The following is a 14,414-nucleotide window of genomic DNA, read 5'->3' as shown; positions in this document are numbered from 1 at the left end:
GACCCTTGATTCTAAGGACATGACCACCAAACTGGAGGAACTGGGGAGAGAGAGGAGGCCACTGTTTCTGATGACACATCCCCTCTGTCACATTGTCACTGTCACTGTTATGTCAGCCCACAGCACACTCCCACGCTCTCTCCCACACAGGCCTATCTGCCCACACACATACAAACACACACACACACACAAACATACACACAGACATGTGCACATGCACGTGCACACACACAAACATACACACAGACACGTGCCCATGCACAATGCATGCACACACTTTCTCTCAAAAATTTGGATGGACTCTTCTATACACAAGCTTTTTTCCTTGATTCATAGGCAACCGACACACTCGTACACTCATTCACCCCAAAATATACTCACTCACCCAGAGACTCATACATACAAACACACTCACTGACACATCAATGTACATACATACACACACTCACACATTCACATATGCTCACTGGCACACACACACACACACACACACACACACACACACACTGGCACACACACACACACACACACACACACACACACACACACACACTGACACATGAACACACGGGTGTACACACACACACACACACACACACACACACACACACACAGCCACACATACATTACTATGAGCATTTTCAGACAGATTTGTCCCTGGTTCTCACCCACAAGCATCCATGCGGAGGCGAAGAGGGGGTGAGTGCTAATGACATCATCATCATGAGATGGATGACATCATTTTGTCATATCATCCCAGTCTCTGGAGTGCCTAGTGACTTTGAACATGTAGTTTGGTTTGTAGTGGTGGATGACTATCCTTATGGTAAAAAGCCTTGTGTGGTATTGAATATGTATGTGTCATGTGAAGTGATTGTGTGCTTATTATGTCAATGTGGTGCAATTGTTTTTGTGTGACAGTGTCAAACATCTTGTATATCATTTCTGTGTTTGTTGTTTCAGATGTAGTTTAGCATTTGTGTGGAGCTTTGTTTTAAAGTGAACGTCACATTGTGTTTTTGTGTTCTGATTATCGTCTGTAAGGGCTGTTCTGAATCTTTGGATATGAATATATGTTTGGTGAATGATAATTTTGCATTGAACTTTAGGTGTGGACTGTGAACTGTCATTGTTGAATTTGCACTAATATGGGTTCGCTCAGTTATGTTCATTTGAACAGAGTATGCTGTAAGAAGGGTTGACATTATCCTTTGGTTTTGGAGCTTCTATGAGCATGTCCAAGAATGGTGTGATGTAATGTTTGGTGTATCTATATGTCTATAAATGTGTCAGTAATCACCACAATGATTAATGTGTGATAATCACTAGAGGAAATATAACACATGCTGATAGAACTACCCACAGGTTGATATGCTTTTGGAACTACTGCCTGGTATGAGCATGTCTGGTATGAGTATTGTAAGTGTGTGTGTCAGTGTTTGATGGATTTTCACCTGTGTGTATTTGTGTCTGTTAAGTGTATGTGTTTGGTAGATCTGTGTATATTGATGTTTTGTATGTGTATGTGTTTGTGTGTGTGTGTGAGAGAGAAAGAGAGTTAGGGAGTGAGTGAAAGAGAGAGAGAGAGAGAGAGTGTGTCTGTGAATGTGTCAAGCCAATTTGTGAGAGTGTTAAATGAGTGTGTGTGTGTGTGTGTGTGTGTGAGAGAGAGAGAGTTTGTGTTAGTGTGTGTGTGTGTTTGTTAAGTGTATGTGTGTGAGAGTATGTTAAGTGTGTGTGTGTGTGTGAGTGTGTTAAATGTGTGTCTGAGAGTATGTGTTAAGTGTGTGTGTGAGCGGGTGTTAAGTGTGTGTGTGTGAGTGTGCTAAATATGTGCTTTGTTCCTGCAGAGAAGCTGGATGAGATGCTGAGCAGTAAGGAGCCGGTGGTGGTGATGAGGCCACGCCCCTCGGAGGCGGACTCTCGCGCTGCCACCGTCAAGCAGAGACCAATCAGCCGGAGAATCACACAGGCAGAGATTAGTGTAAGACACACACACACACACACACACACACACACCACTGCATGCACATACACGGCACACACACACATGCATATACACAGCGGACAGATACACATACATGCACACACACACACACACACCCTGGCATATGCCCTCTCTCTTTCTCTCTATCTCTCTCTCTCTTACACACACACACACACACACACACACACACACACACACACACACACAGAAAGAGTTCTGTGAAGGAAGGCTTACTGAATATTGCATGTATGTTCTGTCATTTCTGCTGTTTGAATAGAATCTCTTGGAGAGGCAAGGAATGTCTCCATCTTCTGGGATGCAGCTGGGATTGGATAAGAGTCACATGCAACTGCCCAGAGGAATGTCCAGAACAAAATCCTTCGGTAAACACACATACATACACACACTCATGAATTCCTTATTTGAACCCACAAATTGCATTTCTCACAGAAGGGAGTGAAACATCTCTTGAGGTGACAGCTTTTAACACTCATGGGTACAGAAAACAGAGTCTGTGCCACACAGCAAGGCTGCCTATTACAGCTGAGCAGAATGTTGCCAGTGGTTTGGAATTTCTCTTAGATAGGCCTGCCAGTCGTAACCCACTTATAGTTAGTTTGTGAATATGTCCCATGCTGCCAGATTTCAATATTACCAACTTAAATGTGCAGCCTAGTTCACTGATCTTTGAAAGTATAGGCTGATACATTTTGTCATAGAAGGCTATGCCCATATATAGGTCAATAAATACAATAAATAATTGGAGTGATTGTAACGTAAATTTCCTTAATAATACATGCATGAATCTCCACCCAGAGATGTAATAATTGTAATATATCTCCAAAGTAATGAATGTCATAAATCTCAATGCTGTGACATGCGTGTTACATGCAGAGATGTTTCACACAGGTGCCCCTGAGGATGACAGAATCTCCGCTCTGATTGGAGAGCATCGGTTTCCACGGAGCTCTTCCATGACGGACAGCTTCCACCACATTCCACCCCCGCCTCAAACCGCACCCCCTCCGCCCCCGACTTCTTACTACATGGACTCAGGCCCGCCCCCGGCCTTCCTCCCCGCCCCCTCCGTCGCGTGCGGCCAATCAAACGCGCTCGAGCTTCCGCCCAGGCGTGGAGCCCAAGCTGCACGGGCCAGTGACGACGGAGCGGCAGCGGAAAGCACGCTCCATGATCATCCTGCAGGACACCGCACACCTGCCTGTCGAGCCCACCTCCATCCCCCGTCCAGCTACGCCCACCTCTGGCCACTCCCAGCAGCCACTGCAGGAGCGGGGGAGGAGACGGACGTCCGGCGTGGAGAACCCCTACGCCAACGTGGGCCGCCTGAGCACCCTCTACACGCCGGCCAAGCCCCAGCGTCGGAAGAGTCCGCTGGTCAAGCAGGGCCAGGTGGAGGAGGGCAGCGCAGGAGGAGGGGGCAGTCAAGAGAGAGTGATCATCCGGGAGCCGTCTCCCGTCGGCACGTTGTCGCGGATCCCGCACAGCAGCCGGGCGGAGCAGTTCCAGCAGCAGGTGCTGCAGCCGGGCCAGCGCCCGCATCACACCCGGCCAGCCCGGCGCCTTCCTTCAGCCAGCCGGTGGAAAGAGCCACCCGAGCCGCAGACGCCCGCGCCGCTGCTCACCGCGCAGTCGCACTCCAATGGGCCAGGCTGGCCGAGGCTGCGCGCCCCGCCCCATGCTCTCACCAGGGCCGCCGCCGGGCGGCTCCACCTTCATCCACCCGCTGACCGGCCGGCCCCTGGACCCGTCCCTGCGCGCTGGCGTTGGCTGGCAGCGGGCCGAGGGCCTGATGCGCACCGCCCACCCCACCACACCCGTCCCCATCGCCCGGCCTTAGCCCAGGGCGGGGGCCGGAGAGAGGCCAAGGCGGAGGAGGAGGGACCCGCGCCGGCCAGCGGTGGAGGTACGCCACCACCGTCCTGGAGGGACGAGCCAATCAGCATCATCGAAACGCCGCCGCCCAGCGAGATCATCATCAGTAGCAGCAGCCCCACCTCGGGGCGGAGCCCGGAGACAACACCCGCCCCTTCCAGCCTAACGGACACCGAGCACAGTCCGACCTCGGCCCGGGTTCCCTCCCCGGCTCCGCCCCTGGCCATCCTGTCAGGACGCAGCATGACCATGAGCTCGGAGGAGGAGGCAGAGCCATACACCGTGACCCTGCCGCCGGCGCTGCTGTCGTCCAGCGACGAGGAGACGCGCGAGGAGCTGCGCAAGATCGGCCTGGTCCCACCGCCCGAGCCCTTCGCCAATGGCCTGATGGCCAAAGAGGCGCCCATCAAAGCCACCCTGGCGCTCGCCGCCTCCAGGCCCGGGCCCATGCCGGCTTCCGCCGCGGCCGCCGCCACCTCCTCGGCCACCTCCTCGGCCTCCGCGCCAGGGGGCAAGTGTGACTCGGTGGCCACCGACTCGGGCGTGGAGGACCCGCACCTGGAGACGACCAGCACCGTCTCCACCGTGTCCAGCATGTCCACGCTGTCGTCGGAGAGCGCCGACTCGGCGCACGCCAAGCCCAAGTGCGTGGTGGGCCGCGGGCGGCCGGCGGCGCTCATGCGCGACCCGCTCCTCAAGCAGTCGTCTGACAGCGAGCTGCTGCCCCAGGTGCAGGGCGGGACGGGCACGCCTGGCCGGCCCCGGTACCTCTTCCAGCGGCGCTCCAAGCTGTGGGGGGAGGTAGAGCCGCGTGGCCTCGGCTCCGCCGCCGGGCAGCAGGAGGGGGGAGGAGGTGGAGGGGCAGGAGGCGCAGGGGGAGCTAACGAGGGCCGGCCGGCGGCCATGGGCGCTGAGCTCCTGAGCAAGGACTTCGCCTCGCGGGGGAGGAGCCATTGGCCAGGGGGGCCCTTCGGCCCGGCAGGAGGAGATGCAGCCCGTGGGAGGGGCGAGGTGAGCGACGAAACGGCTATCGCTAAAACACGCCGGCTGTTAAAACACACTGCATAGTTTAAAAACGCACACTCCTGCTCTTAAACACACTGCATAGTTTAAAAAAAGCACACTCCTCATATCACACAAGCTAGGTTTAAACATTGCCACCTGACAAATGCTACCATGGATGGACACGAAACACTCATACACACGTACAAGGCTAACACACCAATTTGTTTGTAGCATTCCTGAGTTATCTTCAGAGCCGCACATCTTCTGGTTAACGTCTGGTTTTCTGTGTCCCTCTCTGTCTTCTTGCAGATGTGAGGAGAGGAGCGGAGAGAGTAAATCGTAGGTTTTTAGCTCTGTGGGTAAAATCCAGGTTCTTTATCCAGCTTAGGTCTAAAACCACTAAAACAAATGCCAATAACCACTAAGCTCCTTACCAAGCATGAGTAAACATAACCAAAACTCAGAGTGGGCATTAACCTGTTCCTTCTCTTTGGCTATTATGCAATTTCACAATTACACTCTCCCTCACTGACACCTGCATGAAAAACAGGCCAATGTCTCACCTCTAAAACATCCCAACACCTGGTAATGTCTGACTTACTGTACAAACACCAACAAAATGGCAGCATTCAGAATCTGAATGTCAAAAGACTCTCAAAAAGGCTTTTAAATCAGCATCTGAAAACTGGTTGCCTTGAGAAGACCCCTGTAATATTTCTATGCGTGTGTAAATGCTGCCGTTGGTTGTCTGTGTAAGCAGGCAAAGCTGCCTTTGGGGTGTGTGTGTGTCATCTGCCGTCTTTTCCCTGAAAAGCTTTACAGGGTTTTAAGTATGCCACTGTGGTATGTTAATGGAGCTATGTGAAGATGCGGAGCATCTTTAAATACCCTGCTCGCTTTGCATCCTCTCTTTGTGCAATGTAAACTAAGTCCTCCGTATTCTCAGTCGGTTGTAGAAATGGAATCAAGCACACTACAAACACATACACACACACATACACACACACATGTACACACACAGTACTCTGTGTGCAGGGGACTCAAGCTAAAGTTTCTTATTTTAGAAACAATTTCAATGTAAAGATCAGCGGTACAATTATTTTTAGATGCCCTGTACTTGTGGTCTCCATTTCCCCCTCCTTGTTTTGTATTCTATTTCTCTCCCTTAAGTAAATTCACATGGACACAGCTACACGGTAACTATACTGTAAAAACAGACTAGCATTCTCAAAAAACCCAGACAAGTCATCTTGTTGCTTAGAGTTCAGTTATGACAATGATATTACACATTAACTTGTCACTACACATTCACATACAGTGACTTTGCAAGAAAATTACTTGACTGGGAAGTGTAGAATTTGCTAAGCATTTTTTAGTGTACATAAACCTATATTCATATGAATTCCTCATATTAACACACAGCTTGTAGCCTAGTACATAATGTAACACCTCTTACACTCTATCTCTCAAAGTTTTCCTTCTGTCTCCCTCTCTAACTCGTCTTAAAGGAGCAGTGCTTTATTATGATCCGCACAGGTTTCCAGCCAATCAACACAATGCTTTTAGAATATGAACGACCTTATGCTAGAATCAAGGACTGCGCCTTTAATTGTCCCTTTCCCTTGAGTCTCGTCATAATCCCTCTACAGCCTAATCTTTCCTCTTCCTCAGGTTGTTCAGCAGTCTGGGCGAGCTGCACACCATCTCCCAGCGCAGCTATGGCACCACCTTCACCATCCGCCCAGGCACCCGCTACCCGGTGACGCGCCGCACGCCCAGCCCTGGTGCCACGCCTGACCGCGGCGACACGCCGCTGGGCCCTGTGCGCACCTTCGGCAGCGGTGGGGGCGGCGGCAGCAGCAGTAGCCCCCACCTCCCGCACCACCACCACCACCACCACACCATCCTCAAGTCGTCCAGCCTCAGTCTGCCCACGGAGCCCAAGGAGGTGCGCTTCGTCATGCGGAGCGCCAGCGCTCGCGCCCGCAGCCGCTCGCCCTCGCCGTCGCCCTGCGCCTCGCCGTGCCCGTCGCCCGTGCTGGGCGGGCCGCTCATGGCGCTGCGGCCCTTCCGCCAGCGCCCGCTGGCGCTCTGGAACAAGTACGACGTGGGCGACTGGCTGGAGAGCGTCGGCCTGGGTGAGCACCGCCAGCGTTTCCTGGAGCACGAGATCGAGGGCGCGCACCTTCCCGCGCTCACCAAGGACGACCTGGCCGAGCTGGGGGTGACGCGCGTTGGCCACCGCATGAACATCGAGCGCGCGCTCAAGCAGCTGCTGGACACTTAAAGGCGCCCACCTCAAGATGCCCGCTCATTCTTAAGGGCCGCTGCGCAAAAATGCTCATCTCCATACAGATGTAGAATTTACACTGGAGTTTGGCACAGAATAGTTAAACCTGCACAACAACCCCTTCCAATCCAAACACAGCCATCGACAATCTACACTACTCCTACCCCCACACACACACATACACACACAAACACCAACTGGATCAATATCCAGGATTTATCTACAACTTTAATTTATACAACAATATAGTATAATACTATTCATACCCCTCACACTGTCCCCCAATGTCATGCAAAAAACACACAACATTCAATATCCCTATAAGGCATTCTTACTACCCCAAGACAAAATAGCCACTTAACATCCTCACTTTGAAAATGTTTTTTTGAGTCACAGAATCAGCATAGTATCTAACCTCTAACTAGTCCAAACATTTTGGTATATCACCTTTTATTCTTACCAGGTCCCAGTCCAATATTTTGCTGTGGTGGTACAGTATACTGGGTCAAATCAGACTGGTCCTTGGTTGCTGTGGTTGATGTAAAGTGAAAATTAATGTTCGACATCCATGGTTAAAGGAGATTGCCTTTGGAGAGCTTTCTGCTCTCTAACTTTTTAAGCAACCTTTGAACAGATTCTGCCTCCATCTAGATTTAATAAAATGAAAGTATTTTCAGCTAACTTTTATATGTATGAATTAATACAGGCTATATATTTAAGATGGAACGAATTGTATTGCGTATGAATGCAACTTGAAGTTTAACTTCACAGTTTAACCTTATATTGTGTCTTTAAAAAGTTTGTGGTAGAGTTAATTTGGTCAGATTTACAGCTATTTTACCTTTGAAGCAAAGTCCCTTATCACAATTATTGCTTTCTATTAATCTGTGCTTTATGATTAATATGATGTTCCCAATATATTTATTATTTTATTCTCTTTACAAAGTCAAAAATGTTGTTGGAGGAAGGCGTTTGAGACGTTAGTAAATGTGGCAGATGTCTGTAAATATGTTATTTTCTTTCTTTCCTTCTTTCTTTGTTTTCAACTTAAACAGAAGCAATGGAAATGTGTGTTATTTACATGCCGACTATGGTTGCTCCGAGGGCTGTGATGTTTGCTCACCTCTGTGAATGACTTACAAAGATCAGGTGCTATGTTACAAAGCCATCTGCACACACACACACACACACACACACACACACACAGTATATCCAGTAACACAATTAGTCAGTATATAAAACGTGCATGCATACACAAGTGCTTAATCTCATGTCTATAGTATTAAAAAAATGCACGTTAATACAGGACACATGCACAGGCAAAACATTGGGATAGCATTGCCATCCTAAATGTCAGTATACAGTATTTATTTGACACACAGATATACTCATATTCACATCCCCAAAAATTGTACCTCACATACAAATACACACACATGCACAGTACGCCTACACATACACGCTGACGCTACACACACATACGCCTAAACACACACACACACACAAACACAGGCTTGAAGTGGCCGACAATCTTATCCATGCAGCATGTGAATAGTGATATGTGTCTGCAGTGTGTGATTGCACTGTTCTGGCAAGTGACAATGGACAGCATCCGCCACATTCATATACAAAAATGGAAGACGTCTCCCAAAAAAAAGGACTAGACCATTTTGGTTATTGTTGGACTCAAGATCAAATTGTTGGCCGATATCTAGCCTTCTCTATACGGAAAAAACATGTACCAAAAATTACAACTGGCGTCACGTGTGTGTCTTTGAAAAACTTTCTTCAGTTCTCAGGCTGTGTGAAGTGGATAAGGTGCTCTAGCGCCCTCGCCTGGACATAACAAGGGAGTTTTCTCCTTTCTCGTTTTTGTACAGACAGAATGTCATTCGATCCAACCATTTTTCTAACATGGAAATTAATAGGACCTTGTTGGAATTCAATGGACATTTGTATTCGTAAACCAGTGGTATTAGCACCCTAATTTTGTGGACATTATACAGAACAAAAACAGGGTTTTATCAGTCATAGCCTTTTCAAGTTGAAATTATAACTGTTCAATATTTTGAGCCCTGACAAAATAGAATTTCTTCATTCTGAATGTTCACATGCTCTCCTTATTACAATGGAAATGTTCACACAACAGTGACTGAGTTCAAAACGGTTAGAAGGTGGGCTTTAGCTAGACCTAATAGACTACTGGTTTCAACTGAAACCTGAAGCAAAAGAAAGGTGACATTAGTCAGAGATATCTGAAGAGATCTAGTAGACCTGCGAGATTGACCTGCGAGTTTCAACAAAAGTTGACAATATGACTTATTTGTCATCCAATATTGAGACAACAACCTGTCTTTTTATGCAAGGCCAAAAAATTGAATGTATTATCATGAAACATGAGTAGGCCTAGTCTATTACAGAGAGAGAGAGAAGAAACAGCATAACGTTGAAGACAAAAACCTGAAAAGACTGTGATGCAGCCATGAAGCTAGTTATGGAAAACAAAGCAATGCTCAGGCAAAGTCATTTTATGGGGATCCGTTTCTGCATGACTGAAAGTTAGCTGTTATACTGCAGTTTGCGAATGTCATCTGCCCAGAAATGTTATTTAGAAAGTAAACGTCAGTTTCGAATACAGTGGTAGAACTTAGGCTAACTAGATGTACCGCAGAGCGGTACAAAATATGACCGCCGCCCAGTCCAGCACATTTTTTCCACAAAAAAAAGTCACGCTGAAAGGCATATATGATTAACTCTATAAGAGGAACCCTCATATATGATTAACCCTATAAGAGGAACCCTCAGCAGCTGACGTAATCTTAAAGAACCGAACACTAACTGTCTCACTGAATTGCATTATGCACACTCAATTCTCACTGGTATCTGCTAGACAACAAGTACCAAAACATGATTAGTTCATAGATTTCACATGTAAAATACATTTTATACAACCCCACCCCCATCTTGCCTGTTCATAATTCTGAGAAATTCTTGAATTGTGTGCATGTGTGCGTGTACATGTTTATGTTTATGTGTGGGTGGGTGGGTGTGTGTGTGTGTGTTTTGTGTGTGCGTGCATGTGCTTGTGTGTGTGCCTGTGTATGTGCCTTTGTGTGTGTGCATGTGCATGCATGCGTACATATTTCTACTGTGTGAGTATGTGTCATACGTATAATTACTGTGAATGTATGTGTGTGCGTGTGTATCTGTTTATGCACATGTGTGCATATGGAATGGGTTAACATGACCCCTGGAGGCAAACATATGCAAAAAATTGGTCATAGGCCCTACAGTTCTCAAGATATTCACAGAAAACTCTGTTGGTGTACGGTCACTAAATGTACTCATAAATTAATTAATTTATTGTATGGCCCCCCCATGAACGAAAGTCCACGAAACTTGGCATGCATTCGGAGGGTGTCATAATGATCCTACACTTTCAATTTCGTGCAGTTTTAACCATGTCAGCCAAAGATATTGTGATTAAAACACCTAATTTTTTGCTTTTTAATTTTTAACTAGGTGGCGCTATACATGAAATAAGTGGTAATGGGATGGGTTGACATGGCCCCTTAAGACCAACATACAAAAAAAAGGTGATCCTCCTAGGCCCTACGGTTCTCGAGATATTCACAGAAAACTGTGTCCGGCCACCTACAGGCCAGTTGGTGTACCGTAACATAAATTAATTTATTGTGTGGCCCCCCCATGATCGGAATTCCACGAAACTTGGCGTGCATTCAGAGGGTGTCATAATGATCCTACATTTCCAATTTCGTGCAGTTTTGACCATGTTAGGTCACAGATACCTGCGATTACAACACCTAATTTTTAGTTTTTTGTTTTTAACTAGGTGGCACTATACATGAAATGAGTGGTTATGGAATGGGTTGACATGGCCCCTTAAGATCAACATACAAAAAAAAGGTGGTCCTCCTAAACCCTATGGTTCTTGAGATTTTCACAGAAAACTGTGTCTGCCCTACCCTTCTTACAGGGGGTAAAGCGGGTGGGGGGGGGGGGGGATTACATGGATTAGAAAAACGATGGTTCCATGCTATCATGCCCACCAAGTTTCGTGTACCCCGGTCTTTCAGTGTCCCGGAAATCCTTGATGGAAAATTGGCCATGCGAAAAAGAAAAGTTTTCTGTGAATATCTCGAAAATCGTAGGGTTTAGGAGGACCACCTTTTTTGTATGTTGATCTTAAGGGGCCATGTCAACCCATCCCATAACCACTCATTTCATGTATAGCGCCACCTAGTTAAAAACAAAAAAGTAAAAATGAGGTGTTGTAATCGCAGGTATCTGTGACCTAACATGGTCAGAACTGCACGAAATTGGAAGTGTAGGATCATTATGACACCCTCTGAATGAACGCCAAGTTTTGTGGAATTCCGTTCATGGGGGGCCATACAATAAATTAATTTATGTTACTGTAGTAGGTGGCCGGACACACACCATTTTGTGGAATGATTCATCATCGATTGAAATTTGCAGCGATGTGACTCAACAATCTCCTATAAGTGACATCATGCTCTGTCTGCCACTCGTTGTCTGTAGCTGATCAAAATGACATAAGTCTAAAGCTTTGATGTAAGGCTATATGTTTAGCCTATTGAATAACTTAATAATATAGAAGACAAACCATTTTGTGGAAAGATGCATCATCATATGAGATTTGCAACGATGTGACTCAAAAACAGTCTTTGGTAGCATAAGTGACATGTTGCTCTGTCTGCCACTCGTTATAGCTGTGTGGCATTCTGAAACGTCCTTAAATTTGGGACCATTAACCTATTTAACATTTCAATTTGGGATCTTGCAGTCAGAATTGTTATTTCTTTATTCAAAGTCTCTAGCCAGCAAACATCTCCCAGCAAACATGCAACGTTCCGGGAACGTTACCTAAAGGTTCCCTGAAGGTCACACAAAAACTGAGAACATGCTTTAAAGGTATTTTGTTGTGTAGCCTTCAGAGAACATTCCCAGAACGTCCCCTTACAGCTGTTTTTGTGCAACTGTCAGGAAACCTTTTGGGAATGGTCCCTGATGGTTATATTAAGGATACATTTTTTTATATCCTTTAACTGACATTCCCATAAAACACACACACACATGCAGGCAAGCAGACAGACACACACACACACATCATAATTCTAATATTGCCTTCTCAGATCTCAGACAATCCCACCTACACAGCGTAGAACACAGATATGAAGTATCTTTCACCTGGCATGTGCACTGTTCAAATTTGGATCGTTTAAGTAATTGTTTAAAATGTTCAAGTGGGATAAAAACAGGAAGCTTCAAAACTTTTTGAAGCAAATTCCAACATCAAGGAGCAGCATAACTAAAAGCAGTCTTACCAAATTCAGTTGTTATACGTGGGATATTTAGAGCCAGAGTGTTAACGGAGCGGAGATTATAAATGGAATGATTCCAGGTCAACAGACTAGTAAGATAGCTGAGTAAATTAACGTTAATAGCTTTATAAATAAAGATGTGCCAGTGGACTACGCAGACCTAAAGAGCTAAAACCAGTCGTCTCATAAAGACGACAGTGATGAGTGCATCACTTGCCATTAGTAATGAACCGTAGTGCACCATGGTAGCCTGTGTCAAGTGTAAACATATAGCCTTAACTCAAAACAGCTGTTAGGCTTATGTCATTTTGATCTGTAAAAATACATTATTGAATTAGGGTGACCACCACCATGACACACTGAAAATGAGGACACTTGTGCCCAAAAGTTAGAACAAAGGTCCAAAAGTGAGGACACATGGGGAATCGGGGTAACATTAGTAGGGAATAACATTAGTACCGAAACTTTCCAAATTAACAACATAACATTAGTATAAAAATGTCTATAGAAGGCAACTATTTATTATATCATCATTTATTATAGTAACATTTGTTTTTTGTGCTTTTTCACATTATTATTACATTTTCAACAATTTCCATTTCCAACATTCCCATACAAGCAATTATTAGTGGGCTTGGTTAAGAAATCCCACAGCATGGCATCACACTTTTGATTGTGAACAAACACCTGGCAGAGTTCTAAGACATCTGGCAGCTGCATAATAATGAAGCTGGGCTGGGCTGGGCTGTCTGTGTCTGTGAAGGTCCAATTTTCAAAAATGAGGTACCATTGAAGCCAAGTTCAATGCCTAGCCAGCACCAATTATACAGGTCATGTAAAAAAAATTGTGAGAGCGTGAAGCAACCACCATAGCAACCAACATGATTACCATAGCAACTGCGTTATTTTGCCTAGCAACCATCATATGTACCCTAGAAACCATCCTAAGTACCCTAGCAACCATCCTAATTACCCTAGCAACAACCTAGCAACCACCACTATAATGTGACACTAGCAATCACCAAAGCAACGAGCATGATTACCCAGGCAACCAACATAGCAACCGCTTTATATGCGTTTTGGCTCATTGGATGTTGCGTTAATGCAGATAACTTTTGATCCTTGTGCCCAATTTTCAAAAATGAGGTTCTGTTGCAATCCTTTTGGCGAACTGCAACTGATCAATCCCACTCTTGCAGTTCCTCGGATATGCAATTGTAGTTATTATAATAACATTCGCTTTTTACGTGTTTCCACATCAACAAACTCACCTTTATGACCCAATAACGTTTTAGTCACTTAATAACTTAATGAGCTCTGCAGCTATGGTTACCATCCAGGTTTTCATCATGTCCATGCACCTCACGCTCAATGTTGCGTTATTGGTCATGCGAATAGAATTGTTTTTGTAGGCCTACATTTATACAACTTCTAGGCCTTCTCCCACTGTCCTGTCCCACTGTTGTGAAGAATAGGCTACAGAATATGTACTGTAGGGGTCCACCAAACTTTTCTGCCCATCTGCAGGAATCTGTAACTGTGTGGAGGTGCATCTTGTTAATGACTGACGTGTGTGATTATGACAGAAATTTCTCTGTTAGCATAGGACATAGTCCATTTGACCGATGTTCACTCTTTTGACAGAATAACAGATGTCCTGACAGGATAACCCACAGGACGTGACTTGCACACTGGAAGCCTGAAATCCCAGCCAGTTTTTCCTTGGTGAGATGCACTATCAGCCTATTCTTGATGTCAGTTTTCTGCAGCCTGACATATTTTGTGCAGCCTGACTGTTAATTTTTGTTTAAAATGAATGTCATTGATAAAATTTTGATGGCAGTGGTTACCATTCTGAGAGAAAATGAACATT

At 46.0% G+C, this 14,414-nt stretch overlaps 1 protein-coding gene across 1 annotated transcript in view; it reads left to right on the top strand.

Annotated features, from left to right (window-relative positions):
* shank3b (SH3 and multiple ankyrin repeat domains 3b) overlaps nt 1-8,929 on the top strand; it is a 26,430-nt gene extending 17,501 nt beyond the window's left edge. Inside the window, 11 exon segments of the mRNA XM_048267687.1 lie at nt 676-699; nt 1,851-1,984; nt 2,265-2,370; nt 2,897-3,062; nt 3,064-3,646; nt 3,648-3,754; nt 3,756-3,891; nt 3,893-4,808; nt 4,811-4,869; nt 4,872-4,891; nt 6,557-8,929. Coding sequence (XP_048123644.1) covers nt 676-699; nt 1,851-1,984; nt 2,265-2,370; nt 2,897-3,062; nt 3,064-3,646; nt 3,648-3,754; nt 3,756-3,891; nt 3,893-4,808; nt 4,811-4,869; nt 4,872-4,891; nt 6,557-7,172 — 2,867 coding nt within the window. The 3' untranslated portion in view covers nt 7,173-8,929.
* The last annotated feature ends 5,485 nt before the right edge of the window (nt 8,930-14,414 follow it).

This window comes from Alosa alosa, chromosome 17, assembly GCF_017589495.1.
Source record: "Alosa alosa isolate M-15738 ecotype Scorff River chromosome 17, AALO_Geno_1.1, whole genome shotgun sequence".
NCBI lineage: Eukaryota > Metazoa > Chordata > Actinopteri > Clupeiformes > Clupeidae > Alosa > Alosa alosa.
The sequence above is the reverse complement of the archived record's forward strand: the minus strand, read 5'-3'. Positions and strand labels throughout refer to the sequence as shown.